The sequence below is a fragment of the Spodoptera frugiperda genome, chromosome 30, assembly GCF_023101765.2.
Source record: "Spodoptera frugiperda isolate SF20-4 chromosome 30, AGI-APGP_CSIRO_Sfru_2.0, whole genome shotgun sequence".
Classification (NCBI taxonomy): domain Eukaryota; kingdom Metazoa; phylum Arthropoda; class Insecta; order Lepidoptera; family Noctuidae; genus Spodoptera; species Spodoptera frugiperda.
Window position 1 is genome coordinate 11,999,244 of NC_064241.1, and position 27,993 is coordinate 12,027,236.

At 39.7% G+C, this 27,993-nt stretch overlaps 1 protein-coding gene across 3 annotated transcripts; it reads left to right on the top strand.

Annotated features, from left to right (window-relative positions):
• Positions 1 to 2: 2 nt before the first annotated feature.
• On the top strand, positions 3 to 27,993 carry LOC118269771 (uncharacterized). 3 transcript variants are annotated; one of them, XM_035585075.2, is made up of 12 exons: positions 3 to 471; positions 15,347 to 15,444; positions 16,649 to 16,810; positions 17,262 to 17,424; positions 17,713 to 17,834; positions 18,326 to 18,564; positions 18,973 to 19,139; positions 20,570 to 20,675; positions 21,188 to 21,375; positions 21,671 to 21,769; positions 23,835 to 23,962; positions 27,272 to 27,993. In XM_035585075.2, the coding sequence occupies exons 2-12, from the start codon at positions 15,357 to 15,359 to the stop codon at positions 27,346 to 27,348; spliced, it is 1,539 nt and encodes a 512-aa protein (XP_035440968.2). In that variant the 5' UTR covers positions 3 to 471; positions 15,347 to 15,356; the 3' UTR covers positions 27,349 to 27,993. The 3 variants fall into 3 exon arrangements, with proteins under 3 accessions (XP_035440968.2, XP_035440967.2, XP_035440966.2); XM_035585074.2 differs by lacking the exon at positions 3 to 471 and adding an exon at positions 3,537 to 3,704; XM_035585073.2 differs by lacking the exon at positions 3 to 471 and adding an exon at positions 10,884 to 10,947.

A 27,993-nucleotide genomic window follows, 5' to 3' on the forward strand; every position in this document is an offset into this window, starting at 1 on the left:
GACTAAAGTACTAGTAAAATATAGTTTTGTTAAATAAATAACATAACTTGTCGCTGAATCCGCATCTAAGGATCAACGTGAAAATATAGTGACTCAGTGTCTAAACTTCAATTGTACATATTATAAAATAATTGTGTGTTTCGTGTCCGTGCAAATATAATAAACAAATGGACTAGAACAATAGTTTACTAGACATAATAAAAAGAGATGTCAATGTGGAACTTCATTCAAAATCCATCGTCTGCTGAAGACTGGAGTCGCTGTGTAGTGTACAAGTTCTTTGAAATTTCTTTCTTTTCAAGAGTGGTATGTATGGGTAATAGTCAGGACATTGTGAGCCCTAACATTGGCCCAATGCTGTGAAGTGAAGTACTTTACCAGCCAACTTTATCTGCGAAACGTGGGGATTCCATCATCACCAATTAGCACCTTGGACGACTGGTGCCCGTGTTTGCTGTGATCAATATAACAGTAAGTAGTATGTAAATAGTATTGTGGTTATTTGTTGACGTAACCTCATTTGTATGCACGTTTTTAAACGAAACTACTTAATATGGAAGAGCGTAAGGGATTCCCAAACAACTAAATGCTTAAGAAGGAAACAATATCCTTTAGGTAATTCTAGGTGTTTCGTATTTTTGAGACTTAAATCATCCATGACTTTTCTCGCCTTGGGTGAGACGAGAGGTAGTGTCAGACTCTTACTGACTAAAAACCATCCCGTTTCTACTTCTGATTTTCGAGGCTGGAGCCCAGGTAAACCCGCTAGGCAGTCCACAGCTCCAGATCAGAGATCAGAGATTCCAAACAAAATGTGTCGAAATTGCAATTGCAAAAAAATATATTTCCCTTTCTACGTGTCGTGTCCTCAATGTCCAAGACAAACACAATATTTCAGTGCATCCAGTGTTTTATCCACACTTTCGCAAAGATTTCCTCCCCTTAAAAAAACCCTTTGGGAAAAGTGTAACTTGTGTTACGCTACAAACATTCAAAATATTCGTTAAAAACATAACAATACTCATCATTTCCGTTCTACACAACTGTGATAAGACAACAGTAAAGCCATACGACGCATTATGCAAACAGGTTTTAATTGAACAATGAGAAATGACCTGCTGATATTTATTTGTAAGTCAAACAGATAACTTCTTCAGGGAACTGGCGCTAATCCGTTGAATCACTTCAAGCCACAGATATTACTGCTATTAAGATAATTTTGTATGTACTGATTAAGTTATTATGCTTATAAATAAAAGGTGATAACTGTCTGTCAGTGCACGCTTGATTACCGTCGGAAATGTTGTTTGTTCGCTTAATGCAATTTCTATGGGTAATTTTTTGAACACTAGGATTTTCGTGCGTTTACAAACATACAAGTTCACATATACATGACATCCAGACCCGAAACAACAAATTGTGGATCCGTGCGGACATCAAATCCGCTATACGTTGCGTGGCAGCAGTGCAGTCAAGTGTTATGAATTTTAAGGGAAATTCCCAGTTTTTGGCGAAGAAAATAAGTAATAAAGGGGTTTATAGCTATAGCTTAGTGCTATGTAGGAACTGCCACCTTTTCACTTAATTTATTATTTCTTCAAACCCAGAACTTAATTCGGCCCGCCCATATTCCATTTCATTTGAAATCGCCGTTTACTTACTAACACTCCACTGCTCCATGGCCCTCTACGGCGCCCCTGTGTGGGCGCCGAACCTGATGCGGCGGCCAACTCGGACGCTGCTCACGTCCCAGAGGGTCATGGCCATCCGAGTGATCCGTGGATATCGCACGATCTCCGGGGAGGCGGCGAACCTCCTTGCCGGATTACCGCCGTGGGATTTGGAGGCGAAAGTGCTCGCGCGCGTCTTTAGTCTGCGCGCCGACGCGCGTCGCCGGGGCGAAACTCCGCTGCCGCGCCAGATTAGTGCGTGGCGGGACGAGCTCCGGCGCGATCTCATGGCGGATTGGCAGCAACGACTGTCGCAACCGAGGGCTGGGCTCGCTGTCATTGCAGCGGTAAGTCCCCTCTTTGAGGAGTGGCTAGAGAGGCGCCATGGCGTCCTCACCTACCGCCTGACGCAGGTGCTTACCGGACATGGGAGTTTCGGTAGGTTCCTGTTTTTGATTGGGCGGGAGGAAACGCCCGGGTGTCATCACTGCGAAGACCGCCCGGAGGACACGGTGGAACACACGGTTGCGGTCTGCCCTGCGTGGGCTGAGCACCGCCGTGCTCTCAGGGAAGTGATCGGCGACGGCGACCTCTCGCGTCCGGCTTTGGTTCAGACCATGGTGCGGAGCGAGGGGGACTGGGATGCCGTCTCCTCCTTCTGCGAAGCAGTTATGCTAGCTAAGGAGGAGGCGGGACGCGTGAGGGAACGAACTTCCTCACGCCCTAGCCGACGCGAAAGACACTCCGGGCGTCGGGGATCGCGTGACGATCTCCGGCCACCGTAAGTGCGGGTCTGCGGACGGCGAGCAAGGGTAGCTCGCCGCCCGACCAGAACCAGACCCGTGCGTGCGGCGCGTTGCGTTCCGCGCGCGCCTCAAAGAGCCATCAGACCACCACAGATGGGGCCCAGTAGGGCTGATGCCTTAATCCGGAGCTGCGGACTACCTAGCGGGTTTACCGGGGCTCCGGCTCGACAAGCAGGAGTAGGAACGGGGTGGTTTTTAGTCAGTAAGAGTCTGACACTCCCTCTCGCTTTGCCCTGGCGAGAGAAGTCATTGGATGATTTTCCCCCCTGGAAAAAAAAAAAAGCACTCCACTGCTCCACTAACGAGTAGTTAAGACAGAAAGACGTGTAAAATTATAATTTAACGTTATACAATAGCCAACGTAATTAATGGTATTTTCTTTATTTATTTATTAAACATTCTTTCAACCTTTCCTCCATAACAAACCTTCACTGAAACAGTTGAGGAAAACCTAAAGAAACCTATTGATCAGCATCTTTTAAAAAAATTATAGACCAGTAACTAAAGAAAAAGCATTGAAAAATATTTTTATTGATACTTATTACAGTAATTAAGTAAACGGTAAATAGCAAAGATCAGCGATTGTTAATTTGAAGTTCTGTACTGAATTAATTAAAATAATATACTCGAATCGGTCCCATATTGAGATTACATGTTTGTTAAGAATTATATGAAAGCTTTAAAAGATTTCACAGTTTGACTTTTTACTATGGATAAGCCAGCCACAGCTTTCCAAAATCTTACAGGAGTTGCAGTCGATTTGCGTACTACAGTAGGTAGATACAACCATGAAAACACGATGAATAGGAGGGTGAGTAGATTCAGAAGAAGGGTGAAAACATGTTGAAAAATTGTTCTAACATCTATTAGTATAACCCCTTTCCTGTATTTATTTGAAAACCCCAATTTCTATACACCTCGTACCAATTAATATGCTCTTAATAGCCTGCGAACATTAAAAGAAATTATTGGTAGACAATAAAAAGTTATGAGAAAATAAACATAATATATCATCTGCTAATATGCTAGACAAAGTCTGGAGCTAAATATTATCATAATAGCGCCGCTACTGGCCGAGACGGACACGGCAGAGTGTGCAATACAAGGGACGCGCTGCATTTTTGCGATAAATGCAATTGCAAACAGTTGCTGTCAGTCTGTGATCGATTATTTTGTTTTTAAAAGTGATAGTGTTTTTGTTTATGTGAAAGTCTATTGGAAAGATGAGGTTAGTTCGCTTGATTTGTTTTTTTTTTTAATATATAAGTAGGTAGGTAATGCTTATGGGATTTTTTTAAATAAATAAAATTGATACTTATTTTTTTAAATGACGTAACTTTAAATTACATTTATTGAAATTGTTATCGCCGTGTTAATTGGCAATATTAAAGTGTTAATTTTATCAATAATCGTGATATTATCATGAACACTATGTAATAAAATTTAATATTATGCAAATATACTCCTCTTTTCTTGGGGAGGGCATTGACCCTCTCTGAGACCAAAGCATTTTATAGATCTTTTAGTTTTACCGTAGTAGGTGTTCTATTTCCATTTTTCTTTCGGATTTTTTTAGCAATTTTCTATTTATTTTCTCTTGAGTTTGAAGAAAACCCTTATGTTAGACAGGACAGGGCCTGTCCTATGCTGGGGAGGAGTCATTTGATGATTTTCTATAGTCCCTAAAAAGACTGCTACTGCGCAAACCGTGATTTTCTTTTTTTTTTAAGTTTCCTATCAATCGTATTCTAAAAAGTTTCCTGCAAAATGTGATTGGTGTGTGGTGAGTTAGTGACTAGATATCGACACTGTAGTCCTGACCTAAGATCTTCGTAATTCGATTACATAAAATGCAATTAATGCAACATTGTGTGAACACGATGTCCTCACCATCTCTCCACGACCTTCCTACATTGAGGTATGTTAACTATGTATTTTGAAATTCGGACAACAACGGATTCAGAAGTTAATTCTATTAAGTAGGAAAATATACAGCCTGCTTTTTTATTACCTGCCAATTTTTTTGTGAGAGTTGGGTATCATTGCAATATAAATAAAAATGTAACCGACTTAACTGAAGAAAATCGGTTGAAAATGGTCAAAATTACTTTTATTTCGGAGGTGGGTTTTAAATAAGAAACAAACAATAATGAAAACATTTGGAAAGTGCTAATTTAACTTTTACGTCTAATTTCATTATATTACACGGGAAACTTATACATCTATTTGACGGAATTACTCAACTAGTTTCGAGCTATGCAAGGGACCCATAAACATGAGCGTACATTTTTTGCATTATACTGCTTTGGGAAGTAAAATACGCGACGTTAACATTGTTTACGCCTTGAACCAATAATAGTGAGAAATAAAAAGGAATAATATCATTATCTATTAGAATACATAATAATACAAACATTACTGTTTGAGTAATTGACAGTTTATAAGAATTATTAAACAAATAAACCGATAAGTAAATGGTTGTTTGTGGAAGGATTGCTGGACGAGATAAATTGTAGTACAATTACATTAATGAATCTTTTACTTTGTAGTTGGCTCCAAAACTACTAACCCGATTTGCAAAACATTTTCACTATTAAAAAGCTTACATTTTAAGGAGTAACATACCCTTAATATCCTTAATTTGGCATAGGTAACATACGAATTACTCCAGAGGAGGTTGTAGAGCATAAAATTCCCGCGGGATTGAGACTTAGGCGGGAAAACGTTACCAAATCGCGGGCACAGCAAGTTGCTCGTAATATTTGTGTGTAATTTTTAGCATGCGGTGCGAGTGAAATAGAGTAAGAACGAGTGAGATATCTCTCAGGAGAAAGAGAAAGAAGAGGTAGAAGAGAAAGAGAAAGAGAAAGAGGAAGAGGAAGAGAAAGAGAAAGAGAAAGAGAAAGAGAAAGAGAAAGCGAAAGAGAAAGAGAAAGCGAAAGAGAATTCTTACAGGATCAGATCTTACAGGGCCCTAAATGACCTATGGATATCTTCCAAATTTAACACGGAAGAAACCACAGAAAGTACATTATTAATATATTTTACCTAGAATTCCGATAGGGAATATTTTATGTGTTTACTTGTAGGTACTTAAATGTAATACGTATAGGTCTTTAATAAATATATGTATAATAGGTAGTTTAGTTTATAATAATTAATGCATGTAACGGATGTACAAAAGTTTATTATATTATAATTACACAGTTAGTGACAATCACAATTAGGTAACACACAGACAGCAGTAATATAGTTCAAACAATAATCTAGGTACAAGGCAGGACGCCGCGCGACGCAGTCGCGCGCGTATGTGCTTTCACTACGGGCGTGTAGGGCCGACTGGCGACGTGAGGAGCGGTGGGAACGCCGCGGCTTGCGTTAGCGCGCGAAGCGCGGAACCGACGCGTCGGATGATATTCTCGTTATAACACAGCACGTAAACGACGCGACGGATGATATTCTCGCTACACACTCCCCTCTAGTTCGGACATAGCGCCCTCGCGTTCGGACTAGCATCTAATTTACGGGGTCGACCACGCTTGCGCTTCTCACGAACCGGAGACACGATGTCGCCGACGAATGGCGTTAAGTGTGACACATGGTACCGTCCAATGTGTTCAGCTCGCGTAAGTCCCTCGATAACATAAGTGGTGGGACTTACCACTTCCCGAATACGATACGGGCCGTCTCTCCTAGGGATGAACTTCGCGGTTTGTCCACGGCCTGCGTCGTTCATACTCTGCGTCTTTAGGAGGACAAGGTCACCTACCTTATAATCCGGAGGCGTACGTCTACCTTCATCAGCATACTTCTTCCTGATGGACTGGGCCTGCTCATGGACATCCCTGGCATCTAGAAGCGCTGTCGACAACCTACGAAGGTAAGGCGTAATACTCGGTACGAAATTATCGTTATCCACGATGGCTTTCATATCAGCCACGACGTCAGATGGTGCGCGCAGCTCCCTTCCGAAGGTAAGAAAAGCCGGGGAAGATCCCGTACTCGCTGTCACGGCTGAATTCATCGCAAACCTTATAGCTGCGAGATGGCGATCCCAAGAGGCGTGGTCCTTCCCCACCAGAATTGCCAACTGGGGTTTGAGGTCCCGGTTCTTGCGTTCAACGGGGTTGCTTTCCGGGTGGTACAACGGCGTCAATGACTGTTTGATACCCATCACGTGACATGCCTGTTGCATCACCTCAGCTACGAACTGAACTCCGTTGTCGCTGACCATCCTACGCGGGACTCCAAACCTCAAGAAGACTTCGCCGATTAAAATCTCAGCGCACTCTACGCTGGTGGCGGTCTCCAACGCAAATAACTCAACCCAGTGAGTACACACGTCCTCTATAATAAGAATCCAACGGTTACCTTTAGCCGTCTTCGGCAAAGGTCCAAACAAATCTACTGACACGACCTCGAACCGGCGAGTCGCAGCAGGCGTCTGCAGTAGTCCTGCAGGCTTCTTGTTGTCTGCTTTATAACGCTGACAAGCAGCACAACGTCTAACATAGTCAACAACGAAGGTTCTCATACCTACCCAAAAGTAGCGAGCTCTGATGCGCTGCAGGGTTCTCTCAACACCGAAATGACCTGCGGTGGGAGCGTCATAGAAGTCAGCAAGGATGCCCTCTCTTTCATGACTCGGTACCACGAGACAGGCGGAGTCAACGTCGTCATCCTCGGGTGCACACCGATACAATACTCCATCAGACATCAGATAACCTCGTTCTGACCAGCCCCTCCCCCTAGACGGATCGGAGTCCTCCAGATCCTCTACGATCGTCTTCAGCTCGGGGTCCTTGAGTTGGTTGTCACGAACGTCAGTAGGTGCCCTGTGCGGTATATCTACAGTCACTAAGCATACCTCGCATCCACCTGGGTCCTTTTCACAGCAGGCGGGGCGGCTTAGCGCGTCTGCAATCACGTTCACCTTACCGGGGGTGTACTGGATCTGTAAGTTATAAGCCTGAAGGGTCAATGCCCACCTTGCCAAACGGCCACTGGGGGACTTCAAACTCATCAACCAACGCAAGGGTTGATGATCGGACTTAACGATGACCTCTGACCCTTCGATGTAGCCCCTGAATTTAGTCACCGCCCAGACCACAGCTAGTGCCTCCCTTTCCGTGGTGGTATAGTTGCGCTCAGCTGGTACCAGCAACCGACTGGCGTACTCCACAGGCCTCTCGTCAGGGCCCTCCCCTGCATCAGAACTGCTCCGAGACAGTAACCACTACTGTCGGTATTAAGTGAGAAGGGCTTACTTTCGTCGGCTTGACGGAGTATGGGCGCGGTGACCAGGAGTCTCTTGATATGCTCGAACGCAGCCTGCTGCTCCTCATGCCACCTCCACGAGCTATTCTTCTTGAGAAGGTCAGTTAAAGGCTTCGCGACAGCGGCGTAATTCGGCACAAATCGCCGGAACCAGCTTGACGTAGCTAAGAAACCTTTAAGCTGCCTCTCGTTCTTCGGGGCAGGCATGTCAGCTATGGCTGAGGTCTTCTCCGGGTCTACCTGCAAACCACCGGGTACAATAATGTGCCCCAGGAACCGCACCGAATCACAGTCAAAACAACTTTTCTTGCGGTTAACACGCAGATTAAATTTATCCATCCTATCGAAGACTGCCTCCAGATCCTCGAGGTGTTGTTCGAAGGTGGGTGACAGAACAATCAGGTCATCTAGGTATCCTAGGATACTTACCGATCTACCACCACCCCGGGGGTCTGAGGATGTCACAGCGCCGTCACTGGTCTCGAGTGTCCGCGCTGGTACAACCAGGTTCGACCGGAACCGGTCGATCAGTCTCTGGAACGTGGCACCGGAGTTGCGCAATCCCATGGGCATTCTCTTAAACCTGTAGGTACCAGAAGGCGTAACAAACGCGGTCTTGTCACGGTCCTCTTCCGCGACACTTACCTGGAAATAGCCAGAATGAAGGTCGAGCGTTGACATGTAGGTGGTGGTCTTCGCGGCATGAAGAACGTCTTCTATGCGCGGCAGTGGATACCGGTCAGGCTCCGTCACAGCATTGAGCTTGCGGTAATCCACACATAACCGGACGCCACCGTCTTTCTTCTTCACCAACACTACGTTCGCGGCCCACGGCGACTCACACTCCTCTATAACGTCTGCTCGCAGCAGCTTCTCGAGCTCACCGTCCAGCAGCTGCTTCTTACCTGCCGACATCCGGTAGGGTGGTGAGGCGGTAGGCTTCTGCCTCTCGCCTACTCGAATGTGGTGAGTAGCGTAAGGTGTAGCTGGTCCCTCGGTGGCGAAGCGCGCAGCCTTAGATATTATAAGCTGGTTGAGCTGCGTCCTCTGAGCAGGTGACAGCTTAGATCCCTCGTTTTCTCTCAGTGCCAGGCCGGTGGTGTTAACCTGCATCAGCTCTGCGTCACTGGTGGACATAAGACTGTAAGAGCGCACAAAGGGTACCTTCACCTTTGTGGAATCTGAAAAATACCAACAACCACGTTGAAGGTCAAGCAAAATACCAGATTTCGTAATAAAATCTTGTCCGAGAAGCGTCCTATTCTCCGCCCCTGGTATAACAATAAATGTTGTAGGTACAATACGTCCCCGTACTACAACATTCGTATCGCACAACAACACGTCACGTGTATGTTGGGTCCCGTCGGCCAACCCTATCGTGCGGCGGGCCGATGTAAAACTAGTCCCGTTCTTTAACAAAATAGCATACAAACCGGGGCTAGCTAAGCTTTCGGTAGCGCCGGTATCAAGCACAGCGACACCTAATAACGAAGCCACTTCAATATTTATCGTCGGCTGCGACGTGGAGGAATCGTGTGTATAAGCACTTTGGAAACTTACCTTCCCGTCGGCGGCCGCGGCTGGTGCATCTTCCTTGCCCTTGCCTTTACAAGTGGGACATTTCGACCGAATAACGCCTTCACGACCGCAACCATAACAAGCTAACTCATTACCTTTCGACTTACACTCGTCCATCGTGTGTCCGAAACGTTTGCAGCGTGCACAGCGTGGTCTAACACGTTTAGAAGTCGCGCTACTACTATCTATGTTCGAACTAGAGTCGGACGTAGTCGTTTGAGGGTTAACATTTTTCACCGCAGCCGTTTGCGGGTTAATATTTTTACCGGTCGCATTTGAAGGGTTATCTTTATCACGTAAATTCGTGTTCGCGGTATTATTGTTGTGAGACGATGTACTAGATTGGTTCGCTTCGCCCAGCGTCTCCTCTACGTACCTAGCTCTCTCAAGTAGACAGTCGACACTACTTACGCTATCACGCGGAACACGTTTACGGATTCTACGGTGTAACAGGCCATACACTATATCGAGTTGCATTTGTTCTGATAAAGGATATGGTAACCGCGAAATGTTAGCACGCACACGCGAAATATATACGTCGGCACTTTCACTTTGTTGTTCTGTCGCGAATATGTCGCGTAAGACCCTGTGGGCTGGGCGCGCCGCGCCGTACATGAAGCGCAGCCGGCGTAACGCGTCGTCCCAGCTCTCCACCGTAGGTCGCACTCCTCGCCACCACACGGCGGCGTCTCCGGTCAGCAGCATCGGCAGTCCTCGTAACGCGTGGTCGTCTGACACGCCTGCGCACTCCTTGTATACGAGCACGCTCTCGATGAATGCTTCCACGACGTCGGCGTTGCAGGCGGCTCCATCGAACCGAGCCGTGCACCGGGTGAAGTTGCTCTGCGCAGTGTGCACCGTGTGCACTCCTGCAGCAGGAGGTTGAGTCGACCCCCTCATCACGCTGGCCAGGATCCTAGATAGCTGGTCTTCTGACATTGTGATCATATTCGTATCGCGTCGGTCCGTTGTGGTAGGTGACGCCGCCGCCATGTTGTTGTCCGCGGCGGTTCCCGCCACTCGCGTATCCGTGAACTCTTCGTCACTATCACTACTGCGGTTCTCGATAGCCGTCTGGCCGCGTGTTTTCGGCATCTTCACGAGACACGACGGTTACAGCCTCGGTACAGTAGGTACACAACAGACTTCAACAGAGCGTGGAATACGTTCGCACTCGCGTAGGTACTTTCGAGCACGAGCCACGAGTTGGGCGCAATTTTGTAACGGATGTACAAAAGTTTATTATATTATAATTACACAGTTAGTGACAATCACAATTAGGTAACACACAGACAGCAGTAATATAGTTCAAACAATAATCTAGGTACAAGGCAGGACGCCGCGCGACGCAGTCGCGCGCGTATGTGCTTTCACTACGGGCGTGTAGGGCCGACTGGCGACGTGAGGAGCGGTGGGAACGCCGCGGCTTGCGTTAGCGCGCGAAGCGCGGAACCGACGCGTCGGATGATATTCTCGTTATAACACAGCACGTAAACGACGCGACGGATGATATTCTCGCTACATGCACATTTAGTTTAGTCTGTGATTATATCTAGAGTGACAATGTACTACGGAAGGAAGAGGACGAATTTTCTATTCGCGAATCTTGTGAAAAGGTGTGGTTTTACGTTTTATTAATTATAGCTTTTGCCCGCGACTTCGTTCGCGTGGAATAGTGACTTCCGGCAAATTTTTGGTTTTAACCACATAGTTCCCGATCTCGCGGGATCTCTTCAAAAATGAGATGTGGAAGATATTCCAGGGAACTCTTCAAAAATCAACATAATGAGCTCTGCGTTTGAATTTAATAGATGTATACTCACTTAGGGCATTGAAAAAATAGTTTAAAAACGGAGTTAAACTAACTTAAAACTAAAGAAAGCTACGAATTACGAATTTATAACAATTAAAAAAGAAACTATATTACAACCTATCCTCTATGCTATAATAACCAAGCTTAAACTAAATAATTTAAAAGAAACGACTTAAATCTAATCTAATTAAAAAAAAAATTAGACTTACAATTTTATTAAAAAAACTAACTACAGTAACTACTAATAATCGATATCAAACTAAACCTACGTTAAATAGTTTAACCAAAAAACCAGGAAAACCCAACAAATAAACTTATTAATTGACAAATACAACGAAACCAATTTAGAATATACGAAACAGCAACAGAATTATCTATACTCCGTTAGAGCATTTTCTTTGTACTAAATGTTTTATTATATTGATATTATTTTTTTCATACCTTTTTACTATTTATTTACTTTTTTTCGATAAATTAAAACAATAACATGAACCGAAGTCGTGTAACGATCGACATAGAATTATTTATAAATAATTTATTTCTTATTTTTATTTTTTGATTTTTGAAATAAAAATATATCTATGTCCTTTCTAAGGTTCTAAACTATATCTGTACAAAATCCGTCAAATAGTTGCGGAGATTAATGGTATAAGCATAGAATGTTCGACGTGATTCTTTAATTTGACATAACTTTTTTATTTATGAACCGATTGACATGAAACAAACACTAAATGTAAATTTAAGCATCCCACAATATATTCGTGTAAACCGCATCCAACTCGGATCAGCCGTTTCTGAGATTAGCGCGCACAGACGAACAGACAAACAGACAAACAGACAAACAGACAAACAGACAAAAAAAAAGTTAATTACATTTTTGGGTTCGACATCGACATAACAATAACCCCTGCTATTTTTTTTATTTTTATTTTCAATGTACAGACAGCACTTTTCTACGATTTTATTATATGTATAGATTTATTTATTTAAAGGTGAATCAACAAGCATGCATTATACAAATTAAAAGCTAAAGTTTTGCTTAAAAAGCTTTATGTTTGAAACATTACATTTTGTCTGTTTCGGTCGAATGGCTGTAAAGTGTTCTGAGACTACCACTGTGTTATTGGAATCAGGAATAGCTGCATATAGATACTGGCAAATCTTATGATAATGCGTCTGGTGCGGAAAATACTAGAATGACGTTATCTCATTTGTTCTTGAATGGACCGGCTCAACCGGAGAGACGCCATGGCCTTACAGAAAACCGACGTTAAGCAACCCTCGCGTTGTACATAGGTATTTCGTCGTATTAGTGAGGTTACTGGAGGCACAATTACCCAATATTCCCAATTCTCGATCCCTAACAACCCTTAAATTCCTAACCCCCAAAAGGCTGGCAAGGCACTTGTAACGCTTTTGGTATTTCGGTTGTCTATACGTGGCGGCGATTGCTTACCATCAGGTAATTCGTCTGCTCGTTTACCAGCTTATACCATGAAAAAAATAAGGAATATTTAAGCATGTAACAATATGTTATTTGAACTTTCCCGAACATAAACATTCTTAAAGTAAGACAAACTTTGCTCAAACCGGCCACTGAACCAGTGACCCTGACCAATGACAGCGAGTTTGCATTGTTACGTCATCTAGTCTACATATACATGTACATACATTGTTATGTACTTAAGATTAGACAAGAAAGTAGTGAGAAAGGTTAGGTAGTACTTTTCCGCACAAATTAACTCTATCAAGATCTCCTCTCCTCTTCTACTAAAGAGAGGTACCCCACAATCTCCAAACAGTGACAGGCGGGTCGAAGGTTTCAGTTTAAAAGAATTAGTTTTAAGGTCATACATAACACATCTAACGAGCATTGCACCTACCCAACAGTCAGCTTGTCATTTAAATTTTAACTTTAAATCATATGTCGTATGTCCGTATGATATACTAGCTACTTCCGCGCGGTTTCACCCGCTCTGCTTGGCTCCTATTGGTCATAGCGTGATGTTTATTCAAATCGGACCAGTAGTTCTGGAGATTAGCGCGTTCAAACAAACAAACTCTTCAGCTTTATAAAATTAGTTCATAACGTCAATACAAAAAAGCTGACGGCGGGTGGCCGGCGCGCGGTCCTCGAGTTGTAGTTGAGGTGCCTGCAAGAAGAGAAGGGGTGGTGGCTATAATGTATATCTAATATTCTTCCGTCGCCACACGACAGTAATTACCTCGATTATTGCTTTATTAATGGTCATGTTATTCATAAACAAACAGATTATTTTGCCAATTGAATAGAAAATATTAAAAACATTGTAATTAAAATAATATTTAATTAGTTTTGTGGTGGTCTTAACCGTTAATGTACCTATAATCTTTATGTTTTTACCAATTTACTTAGTTGACTGTACGTAGAATATTGATTGATTGTTTATCGTGCCTATTATTTATTGAAATTGTCTACTCTAAGAACCAAAATTACTTCTACGGTTCGCACGGGGTATATAAGATTATAATTTAGTTACAAATGATTTAAACGTTAGAAGTTATATTTAACCGTTTTACTATTTCTATGATGGTACCTATTATTTTAAATGGCTTGTATTAAGTTAATAATTATAATTTAAAATAGGTAAAAGACTTACCTAGCAATGAATTTGTTTCTACAATCTAAAAGGAAACGTGAGGTAACAGACGCATTGTTCGTGTCCGCACAAAAGTTACAAGTTACATTATTAATAAATTAACTGATAAGACTAGAAAACATTTTCTATGCATACAAGACTGTGATCGAGTGACCGAGGGCACGAATGCTGGGAACAGGGTTACGTTCATTTAACTCATTAATCATTAGGTACGAATTTAAGGGTGCTTTACCAATAACAAAAAGACGAGCGCGTTCATTCGTGTGATCAGCTGTTAGCATCGAGCCGCCCGCGTTATCGAAAGATTAGTAACTATATTTTGGTATAATCATCTTAAATACTAATTTGTTTTGGCATACATTTGATTCGCATAACGTTAGTAAAATGGTGGTGATGAACTTGTGGTGCTCCATACATAATTTTCTAATCAAACCAATTTGCTATAGTTTCTGCAACAAATTAACTATATATCAGTAAATATATAATATCCATATTTATTACTTTGGCTGTAACATATACATACAAACTGGACGAAATTCCGGAGCTGCGGACTGCCTTGCGGGTTACCGGGGTTCCAGCTCGAAAAGCAGGAGTAGAAATGGGGTGGTTTTTAGTCGGCAAGAGTGACACTCCCTCTCGCCTTGCTCAAGCGGGAGAAGTGATGGGATGACTTTCGCCCCTTAAAAATCTTTACTGTCTTAAAAAAATAATGTATTGTTTTGGGTGGTTACTAGTTTCGTATAACCTTGTAGTGACTTAAATAATTATAGTGATCGTTATAACAGTGACCATCGTCGAACTGATATGCATTTTATAACAGTTTAATCAAGATGTAGTAACAAGTATCTATGATTGTGAAACTGCCCTAGTTTTTCAAGATAATTTTACTACGATCGCCACCTATCTTCGAACCTTCACGGCCATGGCTTGTATATGTATTAGTACATATACCATGTTTAATGTAATACTATATCTATGTACAAAGGATATAAGACTTGTATAGTCGCCTAGATGTGTAGTAGTTAAAGTGAAATATTGTTAAAAATGGGAGCTGCTAGAAAGATGTTTAATAAAAGGCAAGAATTATAAGTGTTTTATATACTGACATAGTTATAGTAAAATATAGTTCTGTCGCGGTCTGTTGGCGATAAACTCGGAAAGTACTGAACGTATTTAGATGCAGTTTTCTCAAGTGAATGGAGTGGTTCTTGACGAAGGTTTCAGTGCAAACTCACGATTGCAGTATTGCAAACAAAGTGTTTCATATGAAACTAATATTAATATAATTTCTAAGATTATTATTTTTTAAGATTATTTAGACACCACTGACAAACGGTGAAGGAAAACATCGTGAGGAAACCTGGGTTTATAATTTCTAATTATAGGTTTGAAATCGCCAACCCGCATTGAGCAAGCGTGGTGATTAATGCTCAAACCTTCTCCGTGTGAGAAGAGACCTTTGGCCAGTAGTGGCCACTTATAGGCTGATGATGTGTGATGTGATATGATTAATATAATTTTATTAATTAACAAATAGTAATTAGTGGTTTGTGTTCATTACAGGGACGAGCAAATGCGTCAGGTGATGATGTCGAATGTGGCTGCAAATAATCACGCGCCGATCATCGAGGCGGATCTCGAAGAAGCTTTGGAGTTAGCTGGTGAGCATAATTTTAACTTCCTATTAGACTATCATCATAAACCGTAGTGAAGGATGCTTGCTATGTTCAGCAATGAGCTAAGCAAAATAATAAAAAAATACATGGGAGTTCGATTGCTTAGTTGGTGCGGTGGCTAGGCCGATGGAACGTGTAGCGGGTTTGATTTCCGCTCGGGGCAACTCTTTGTCTGAACCAAAAATTGTTGTTTCGGCTCTGGGTGTCATTTGTATGTGAAATTGTATGTTTGTAAACTTACGAAAAAAAGTGATATAATCCGTAAAAAGAGATTACATTAAACGTGTCTATCTACATACATCTTTAAGGACAAAAATGTAAGTAGGTACCTAGCCCATCTAGCTAACTAAAAATGTTTCTAAAAATCTCTACCGCCTACCTATCGAAATCAATAATTTTCCTAACATTAGCATCTCTCTTGGTTAAAGAAATGGTGAATAATATCGTACTTATAAAGAAGTACGCCGACCTTATTTATAGTATATCTACTTCTCAATGTCTAAGTGCCTACTTATCTAATAACTGTAATAAATTACTTTAACGTGTTGCCCTTAGTTCAGCGATAGGCGCTATCTTTGGCGGACACTGCTTAGTACATTAGTACTTGAGTAATTAAGATTGTCTACATTGAATAGGTACAATGTTCACATTAAAATCCACTTATAAAAATATGTTTCTGAAGTATCAAGTACGCTGAATTAATTTATTTTATCGAATAATATGAAATTAGAATAGAATATGAACTTAGAAGACATATTATATGCAAGGTCTATATGCACCGTTTCGCCTTTTATCCCAGAAGGGGTAGACAGAAGTGCACATTACGGTACGTAATGCCGCTTTACATTGTACTCCTACTTTTAATCATTTATTGCCATATACTGGGCACAATTCTCCGTGCGACCACTAGACCAACGAGGCAGTAACGTCAGATATTACGTACATACTGTATTTTGGAGCGATTCACTGCGCAGAAAAGTTCGCAGATGTGACACTTGCATGGAAGTGGAACATAGAACCCATGTAGGTAGTCACTTACTATCTGCAGATATTTATTTCAAAGATATAAATATATGTTAAAATATTTTGTTATAATATTTTTACTATCGCCGTGACGCTGCCCAGACACACTTACCAGACACATAAAGCAACGCACATATCTACAACATTGCTATAACAATTATTCCAGGCACGGGCAGATACCATGTGGTCCACAATCTGGTGATGCTGGCCACACTCTTCGCTTCCATCCTGGAGATGGTGGGCATCGCCTTCGTACTGCCGGCTGCAGCATGCGACCTGGATATACCAGACTATTTGAAGGGAATACTGACTTCTTTGCCAAATATAGGTAAGATTTGAGTTATTGGTCTGCAACGCCTAGACAAACTTTAATAATGTTAGTTAATAGTTCAATATCCTACAATGAATAGAGTGCGGAAAAAGGGACATAAGGTGTATGTTTTAAAAGACAAAAGCTATTATCACTTTTACGTAATTATTTATATAAATATTACTCCATAGGAGTAGGCGAAAGTGCACATATACATGATGTATCATTTATATATTTTACACCCACGTTTTGACTCTTATTGTAAAGTGTGTGAACTTATTTCCATTAACTGGATACACCTCCAGGGTCCATACTATAGATGAGATTTTTTTTAATTTTAACAAAAGTCCCAATATTGGTTGGTCTAACCTATCCATTGCTCAGCAGTCGTATAATATGCTAGCACCATCGAGACTGTTTGGCTGATTAATTTAAAATATCTATTGAAACACTACCTTCATCATTCCAGGTATAATACTAACAGCTCCGTTCTGGGGCCGCGCAGCAGACTCTCTAGGCAGAAAGCCGGTACTCCTCGGCTCCCTGATAGTGTCGGGAGTCACCGCCTTCATCGCAGCGTTCATGCCTTCGCTGATCACCTTCGCGCTGTTCAAGCTCGCTTCCTCATTATTGTAAGTATTGAGACCAACTAAATACAAAAAGAGAAAAGTTCAGATGAAAACTTCTGCTTCTTTCTTCTTCAGCTGGAGGCTGGTGTTCTGTTTCAGAAATGCACCTGAAATTCTGCCGACTTGTCGCCCTGTAGTTACGCCACTAGTTTAATGTCAATTAAAATTTATTGTAACTTCTTAATATATTTTTACACCAGAAAATCTTTCGAGCAATAGGTCCATTAGGATTACAAATTACTCCAATCAAATATCTTATTTCTAATGTGATGTAATTACTTCTTATTTCAGCTTATCCTGCCCATCGTCTTTGGGCTACGCGTACGTTTCCGAGATGTTGCCACGCAAACGACGAGACTTTGCAGTTCTAGTTACAAACGGACTCATCAACTTATTGACGGTATTGAGCCCTGGTAAGTTTTTCAAAACTGTTTAAAAGATACCTCTGTACCCACTTATGTTGGCAGTAGAATGTCAGCAATTAATTCCTAAAAACTAAAAGAACATTAAAATTAGATTTCAACTATGATCGTCTCACTGCAAAACAAAAGCTTCCCTACCCTTCTTCCACTCATCTCTGTTTAAAGCTTTCCCCGCCCAATCCTTGTCATAGATGTCGAGTTCGTCCCGCCATCTCCTTTTGGCACATATAGTTGTGTATAAACATTCATGATTCCAAAATACTAATCGCCATTAAAAACTCTTTTTATTTTCCCCTCATGGCTCCTAGTCCTGCTATCTAACTATAATAAGCCTTATTGATTACTGGATTTCTCTAATGCAAGCTACTTTTGTGAGACCAAAACTAGTTTTTTAGGAAATATGTACTTAATTTTGTATCTTGCATTTTTGAATTATGAATAAAGTTTCATATTATAATCACCTGTAAATTCTCCAATTCCAGGTCTAGCCTGGTTAATCCTGCCCTACGACTGGGTGTACCAGTTTGGCACCATAGAGTTTCGACCATGGCGTCTGCTGACAGCTGTGTACGCCTTCCCACTACTGCTTGCTGCACTCTGCCTGCTTGTAGCTGATGAGAGCCCCAAGTTCCTCATGACCAAAGGCAAGGATAAGGAGGCTTTGGCAGTCGTCAGGAAGATCTACTGTGCGAACTCTGGGTTACATGAAGATAGCTATTGTGTGAGTAGGTGATTGCTTTTTGATTACTTAGAAGTAAAGAAGGGCTTAAGAAGAAAAGTTATGTTGTCGAAGAATGTTTAAGCAAGAATGTATCTTGATCCCGGAAGCGGTCAGTGGAAGTTCACTTTTTCACTTACTCATTTGTCACCAGTTGTACAATATATGGCATCCAAACTCAAAACAACAAATTCTGGATCACACAAAGATTTGCTTCATTCGGGAATCGCACCCGCTACACGTATTGCAGTTGGCAGTCAGTTGCCTAACCACTGCAGTTACAACTGTGCAGTAAATTCTTTGGCATCTTTCTTTTTTTTTAAGCCAAATGTCGAACCGACGCTTTACGTCTCTTGCTACTTACGAGATCCAGAACAATAATGATTTAATCAATATTTTCGTACATTCCAGGTAAAATCACTAAAGATACCATGTGACATCAATGACTCTGAGCAGCGCGGCTCGGGCTGTGCGCTGGCGCCGAAGACAAAATCAGAGTCTGCGTTTGCGCTGCTTCGGCCTCCGCACTTGAAGTGGTTCGCGCTCACCGGGTTCCTCATGTTCGGCCTGTTTTCATTGTAAGCAATTTTGTTCTACATTATTCTACAAGGGAAAACAATTAACTTTCCTCTTTGTTGATGTTTTTTATCCCAAAGGTAAAGTGAGTCTTTAGTCCAGAGTTTGCTACCCCTGCGTCGAGTAAACAGTCAAAACAAACAATTAGGTCTCGAGTCTGAATTTTGGGTCAGATAAAAGTAATATTCTGTTCTCTTCGGTTTTCAAAATTCTCAGTAATAACAGTAGAGTGTGAAATTGTTTTCAGTGACCGATTCTAACTTATTTATAAAATGCTAATTATACCATTATCGACCTAAAAAAAATATTTAATGGACATCTCTCAAAAAGCATAATGTCATGTCCGAAAATGCATTTTGGTAATAATTCTTATAATCATGTCTAGGTTTATTTTTAAATTCGTTATCTGTGGTAGACGATACGTCATAAATAACATAACATGTGAGTCCCCAATAACTGAAGAAATCAACATACGACGTATTTCGTATTCTGATTATAATCTTTATGCAATTTGACAATAAACAGGAAAATTAGTTTAAAAGTGCCTCTAGGAATAATAGCCATCGTATGATTTTAGCGTAGATACTCAGAGTCAAAGCATTTATTTCAACTAGTGGTCGCCTAGTGGTCGAAATTCGACCATATACGATTAAATTTACAATACCACTTTCCATACGTTCAAGGATAATTTTTATTTAACAAATTGCTATTAGTTTTGTGAAATTCAAATTAATATATTCCGGCGGATCATGAATAACTAAACCTCCTTCAATGAGAAACCTCTTTTCATATGAGACGTGAGAATATCATCGCAATGTCTGTCAATTTTGACATTTTGTCAAATACGATGCTATGCATGGTAGTGTGTGTAATGTTTTATTGATTGATTTAATGTACTTTATAAGCATTATTTTTGAAAAATATTAGCATTTTTCACTTCTCCTACACATAAACTATAAGTGTATCAAATTTTATGCTCCTACGTCCGCGCAATTTTCGTAAAAAGGTTCCGAAAGTTTTTGCATCACGTATTAATATATAGATTAATCCTAAATTGGGCACTTTCGAAACGTCAAATGTGGTACTGTGTATGTTATATTATTTTACACACAATGCCTCTATATACGTTACCGGGGTTAGCTCGAAACGCAGGAGTAGGAACGTGGTGGTATTTAGTCAGTAAAAGTCTGACACTCCCTCTGGTTTCACCCAATTACTCATAGCAGGACTTCTCGACCCGCCATAAGTGAGTTCATGATTTCCTCCCTTAATTTGTTTTTGTTTTCTTGTTCCTGCTCTCATTTTAGCACCATCGATATTATTATGTGAATTACAAACTGTATTTCTAACCGCAACACTTTAAGTCATCCTCAAATGTCTCCTAGTACGGCAGTAAGACCTACTAGACTAAAATGTTCGTAATTTGTTCCAGCTTAAACGGCCTGTTCCTGTTCGCGCCAGACACAATCAATAAAGTGATGAACAGCAATGAAACGAGCGGCACAGTCTGCGAACTTATGGACGTGTCTGACAATTCTGTAAGTGTCCTAATATATCAACTTTATGCTCAGTCTGTTAAGGTTCAATGTCAATTGGTCTGATTGAACTTATACAGTCAGTTTTGGCCCGGAAAATGTAATTAATAGAGAAAAAGCTTTAGATTGTTTGGAAATTGGTTTTGCAACCATTTCCAAATAAAAAACCTACTAATCTTGTTCACAACCTTACTGAGTGACTGAGACTGAGTAAAAGATAATGACGAATACAATCCTTTTAAAAAGTCACATGAGTACGAACTTAAGAAAGTATGCCGTCACCTGAGTCACCCCAAAATTTAAGTCTCGCAATATTGTTTCCATGGCAGAAAGAAAAATGCTGGACCAAAGCCATTAAGCATTGAGCAACAAACACCAGATTCATATTTCTAATTTGCTTTGGTTCCTTGACTACAGTCACATCACTAGGCAGTGAGGTGGTTCTAACAACCACCTGATGAACACGACAATTTATAGAAGGAATAAATAAGCTTACATTTTATTTCTTCTCACAGACCTCATCAGAAGAATGCATGGACTCGATGTCGTACCACACGTTCTACATCATGGTGGTGACGACCATCGTGTACGGGGTGCTGGTCACCGCCGGCAGCATGAGCCCGCTCTCCAAGAAGACACTCCTCGTCTCCATGTTCTGTGTGGTTGGAGTCGGCTGCCTGATTGCTGGACTGTCCACTAATAGGTAGGGAGATGCTAAGCTAAGCCTCTGGTGTTTTAGACCTATCATACATACCTATATGTAATTAAAAGAAACAATTGCATCGATGGTGGTGATTTACCAGTTATTACTGAACAATGAAAAAAACACAAATCTCTAAGTTATGAATTTCGACATTTTTAAGTCATACAGTACCTATTTTTAGGTATAAATAAATAAAATAGTGAATTTCACCAGCATTTCAAGTGCATAGCTGTAGCTTTTAGCTGAGTTGCGTCTCTTAAGTGTAAACTTTAATAAGTGGTTGATCCCTTCACAGAATCTTGGCTGGAGTGGCGATGTCATCGTTGCAGCTGACAGCGCTGGGCATCGGGCCCCTCACAGCATACGTGGTGCACCTCTTCCCCACCACACTCAGGTAATAAACATTTTCCCAAACAAATAATAATTCCAAAAGGACTACCAGAGGGTAAGGCGTGGATTTTATTTTTCTGTCTTACTATTTGCAATCTTCAAACCACTCTTTTCTTCACCATTTCTTCTTCTCTTATTTACAAACAACAATTGGATTAAAATTGAATGGCATATGAATTCAATAGTTCCGTACGAAATTGGCACTTGAAAGACGTTGCACAGTCACCCTACTATTGCTATAGCTGGATGTCAAAAGTGCAAGTGTCGAAATCTGTTATCCCGGATTAGCTTCTTTTTTAAGGGGAGAAATTTATCCCGTCTCTTCTCCCTGCTTGGGTGAGGAGAGAGGGAATGTCAGACTCTTACCGCCTAAAAACCACTCCGTTCCTCCAGATTAGCTTGATGCACAGTTTTTGCGGAAGATGAGAAAATCCCTCATAAATTGTACAAAATATTATTACAACATACGTACTACAGTGCAAACAACAGGAGGCAGGTTTATAATCTTAATATCATCAGAGTCAGACCATTGCCGGTTTTCCCCACTTGTGTCGCCGGCATCGAATGCTAGTTACACTACAAAGCCTAAGCAAATATTTTGCCGTCACCGCCTCACCGCTACAGAGTAAAGGTGAGGTCACAACATCGCTGTGTAACCGCTGTGCCGCTAAATACAACGTCGACACATTGAATTTTCTTAAAACGCTAGTAGACAGAGAGTCTACTAGCTTTTTTTCAGAAAAGAATCTGGTTGTTGGGATTAAGATGACTAAATCTTTACTGAGTTTTGGAAAATGACAGTATTTTACTTGGAGTATTTTACCTATCATTAGAACTTGAGACGGGATATTTACCATGTGTATTTAAGTCTATGAGTTTCCGATATTTCGGGACTGTTGCAAGCGGATTACGGATAAAATCAGTGGTCGACTCAAGTTCTTATGATAGTGTTAGTGACCAGGTCTGTAGTTTACCTGACAAGTCCAAAACCATCTGTTTAGTACTATCGATTCATTTTGTAAAGTACAAAGCGCCAGTTGTACGACGTGCGACATTGATTTTTTTGCGGTGCGGTGCGGTCGTCTGCGCAGTGTTGTGGCCGCACCTTTACCTAGGGTTTTCGAGAAAACATATTAATGACACACACGTATAATCCCTTATTATAATATCATAAATATATTACAATGAATAACAACTGACGACAAAGATTAACTATATTTGGCCATAGGAAGTCGGTGGGCTATCTTTATTAGTATCTGAAAATTTCCAATCGTTTGCAAAAATAACATAGATTATTATTAGTATTAAGTAACTATTACTCGGTTGCTATGAAGCACGTATATGATAATAATATTGTCAATCGATTAATCTATTTATTATCGCTTTAAAAAATCGAAGTCAATGGAATATTTTTAAGTGCAAATAAATCTTTTTAGGGTATACTTATATCTGGGTAGGTATTTAAATTTGTAGTTCCACATTCCCATTTTGATTGCTACATATAATTTATTTGTGTCATTCACGAATAGCAGTATTAAGGCCGGGTTAAATAAATAGATAGTCACCTATAGTAATTACATTTACAAAAAGTGTCTTAATATGATCGAATTGCGTCGAACCTTCCGACTTTTTGGAATTCTGAAATGATTATGGAATCTGATCATCATCATCATCACTATTATAATCAGCTTGTAACCGTCTCACTTTTGGCTACAAGCCGCTTCTCATACTGGAGAAAAAAATAACATTATTAATCAATATGCTTGCTCAAGGCGGTTTTCAAATTGGATTGGCGATTTACATCTTAAAACAATAAGAAATATTTACCTATTTTATTTTATTATGACTTTCGTGAGACATACTAAATTAATTATTATGTTATCAACTTACTCACGTAACTGTTTGACGAGGAACTCGACTAGTTTAAAGCCATGCTAGAGGCCCATATTCATGAGCAGCATTCCGCGACACACGACGCGGCGATTGTCACAGAATGCTGCTTAAATTTTACCATTCATAGGTATTGGTAACAAAAATTACATGTAATATAATCCCATTTATGTCCACAGGGGTACGGCAGTGGGTGCAGTGCTGATGTTCGGGCGACTAGGGTCCGTGGTGGGCGCCAACGTGGCCGGCGTCTCGCTCAGCGCTGCTTGCACGCTCACATTCTATGGATTCGCCTTTCTAGTCTTTTGTAAGTACAGCTTTATTAATATTAAAAATATGTATATAGCAATTAGCTTCACTAGAGGACTGACCGACAGACAGACGTTATTAATATTATTATATTTACTTTGACGTTCTAAAGTGTCTTCCTGGTCTATTTGAAATAAATGATTTTGTCTTTTGACTTTTTATATATGTAGTACAGCTTTTATACGATTTATTACGTCGTAGGTCTGTGCATTGCATATTATGTTATGTTTATCAACATATCAAATACATATATAACGTGTTTTACTCCTCAGAGAGATAGATATATCATTTTGTTAATTATTTGGAACTAAATCCTATAAAATGAACACAAATACAACATTTACAATTAATAAGTTAATGAATCGCCAGCTGAATTACCGATTTAACTCCAATTTATAGATGTAAAATTACATACAACAATTCTCGATAAACATTTTTTTAACAACCGTCTTTTATATAGATTTCAAAAACGTATAATTAGCTTGATCTTGAACTGTTGACACTAGATATTATATTTTGTAATACCTACTAATACTAACTTAGAGTTGATATACAACATTATACATATATTTAGCGTATTATATTTATATTTGGCTCTGTACCAAGGAAACCAAGTGATAATTTAATTTAATACATAAGTAGGTAGCGTTTAGCGGTACGCAGAAAGCAGTACTTCTGGACACGGCGCGTATTGTCCAGGAATTCCTCTCTTAAGCCCTGACCGGCGGTAGCTTGGATTTGCTGTTTATATTTTTAAATGTCTTTTTTTATAATTATCTATTTCAAATTTTAATAAACAAGTATTAGAAATAAATAAATAACATTATATTATATTAGTTCAATCTGTTTACAATATAAGTACCAAGTAACAGTATAGTGGATTTATCTAACCACTCTAACGTCCATGGATAGCACGGTATCCAAAAAAAAAGGAGCGTCATACGTCCATGGATACTATAGTATCCAAAGCGACGAGTTCTGTTTAACTCCCTCTAGTTTAAAATACGGTCTTGTTTGGTGAGTTTTGACTGATTATCTATACAGCTGAATAAATTGTTCGACGAAAAAATAAGACATGGCGTTGTAATATGCTTTGACAAACAAAATATAAATTTTTAAAGTTAGTTGACTCGTTTTTGAAGTGTTTTTGTGAGTTCCAACAATTATGTCGTAAATACTACAGTTTTGTTTAATTTATCTTGCAAGTGTTATACATCAAAATAAACTAGAAGATTTGTGCTTTACGATGATGTATAAATATCACAGTTTTAGCTGATAAATCTAGTCTAATTTTAACTTCAAACGATTGTTGTTTCGAAAAAAATGGCCGGTCTGGTGTTGGCCACTTTTAGTTTTGTTTATACATATTTTACATACTTTGCATTACAATAGTATATAAAATATCGAAATACATTTCGTAATAAGCAAAATAATACATTTTTCAAAGAGAAATATACTAAATTCATTGAAGATTCCATAATAATGTCAATGTGTTCCTCAGGTTTTTTGATGTGTAAAATTACGAGTAGTGTTTTCTTTCGATTTAATTACAATACTTAGAGTTAACCGAATATAATCATATATACATCAAAAGAAAGGGTAATGAGTCTAGTTTGTTGTAAAAATATTTTATTGATAAAATATGCAATAGTTGTGCCGTATATTCTAAAAAGGTAGAAATAATTCTGTTTTTTTTCTGTGTTTCATGTTTAACCCGTTTTATTGTATTTTAAAGATTAACTAAAGATTTTAAAAAATCGTTAAGATTGATCAGTATTCTTCTATCTTTTTTTGGTATTCTTTTCTTTATTCTAGGCATTACGGTTCAGTAGCTATATAGGTTTTTTGTTACGACGAACTTGCGAGTCGCGCGCGGTTCGGATGCCGTGCGCGGTTGGACGTTAGAGAGATAAACGGTCGCGCTGGCCGGACGTTAGAGTGGCTAAAGCCTGCAAAGCCAGGACATAGATAACGGCCTCCCGCACTTTTAGGAGCTGATCTTGCAATAATACGGCCATTATAAATGTTATCACATACTTTTTATATACTACGGGATTATATTTTTACACTGATTATATATTGACGCAGATAAATCATATCAGGATGTTTTTAAAAGTTCTTTGGAAAGTTACAGAATGTTATTGACTGTTTGTCAATTTTAAAGACGGAAATGCACCGTGTTGATGTTATAAAAGTTACGTTTTAATGTATGTAATATCACAAACTCTTTTCTCTTTAATTATTATGTTATCGGCTTACTCACGTAATTGTTTGACGAGGTACTCGACTAATTTTATTTTCTCTTTCGTACCATTTCTGACACTATTCGATCATCTCTCCATTCTATTCTAGCTTCAAAATTGATATATATCTAGAGTTGTATATCAGCTGTATATCATCATCATCATCAGCCGAGAGACGTCCACTGTTGAACAAAGGCCTCCCCCTTAATCCTCCACGTAGAACGACAAGCCGCCACCTGCATCCACTGGCTCCCCGCGAGTCTGACGATGTCGTCGGTCCATCTAGTGGGAGGTCTGCCCACGCTGCGTCTTCCAGTCCGCAGTCGCCACTCGATCACCTTCCTCTCTATATGTATAGAATATCCGCTACAGCTGTATTTATTAATTCTGAACAATAGGAGACTGAAGCACAGATTGTAGGCTACGTAAAACAAAACTTTCAGTTAGTTACCGATCTTATTTGATGATTTTAGGCCTATCTCATATAATTTACTAATTATTATACATATCTACATATCAAATGCCGCACAAAGTAATCTAACTGTGTCAAGAATAATTAGTAGTTTGTACACGTGCCACGATCTCGTAAGTTATCGACCGATATCTCCGTAGTATTAGGTGTGTCTATAGGGAACTTGAGACTGATCAAAAATTAATTGATATGGGGAACTGTGGGAAGAATTGTATTAAATAATGATAATAAATAAATCATCAATTTTAGGCATCAATCAATCATCAAATTAAAATAAACATAAACATTTGAAAATAATTACATTTCAGGAGTGAGGTACATCACGTATCACAATTAAATTAAATTAATCTATAAAAAAATGTCAGTAGAAACAAAAATAATGTCAAAACAAAACAACGTGTTGATGTTTAGCGCAAATTAAAATGATAGTTTAAGTAAATAAGAATTACTATTAAGATTATCACGTTAACTTTATTATTTTTTCTCCTTGCAGTGAATGTTATCAGCGTAAACATTATTCTCTTTGGGAAACAAATATGTATAAATTAATTTGATTAAATAGTTTTATTGACCAATTTGTTTTTGTCCACAGTATGCGCGGGGCTCAGCTTTCTCCTACCATCAACAGACCAAACGACGAAGCCACAGGAAGCAGGCGCAGACAGCTGATACAATATAATTGATAATTTTATTTATTTCAACGCAATACTAATTATAAGTACCCAAGTCAACACATCAAGCTTACCCAATGCCTAAAAAAATGTGTGAAAGATTTGCAACCTTATTGTTTTGGGTATAAAGGTTAAGAATCTACTAAAGTTTGATGTGATTGACTGTACGTTTTATACTTTTTTATATTCGGACTACGTTTTAATAGTTACCTCAATTTAGGTACATTTTTAGATAAATAATGTCTCTGTAATAATTTTCGACAGACATACTAAATTAGATTACGAGTCCTTCTGTATCTTGAAACTAGTAGAGCGTTTCTCCATTAATAATACGTGAGTAAGCCGATATCTTGTTTAATGGAGATGGACAATTTGCTAGACTAAGAAAATACTGTGTTTGTGTTTACAGTCTTGATTTATAGTTTTTGACAGTACTTTACTGAATGTTCCTATTACATTTGGCAATTAGTCCACCGTCAATTGTAAGGTGGGTGGAAAAGCAACGTCCAATTTTTACATTGTACAGAATACCTTTTTTTTATTTATTAAGTTAAGCTATTGTTAAATAACATTACAAAATAATGACAATCGACGAATCACAATTACATACAAAATAAGAAATTAAAAAGATTGACTACCTATA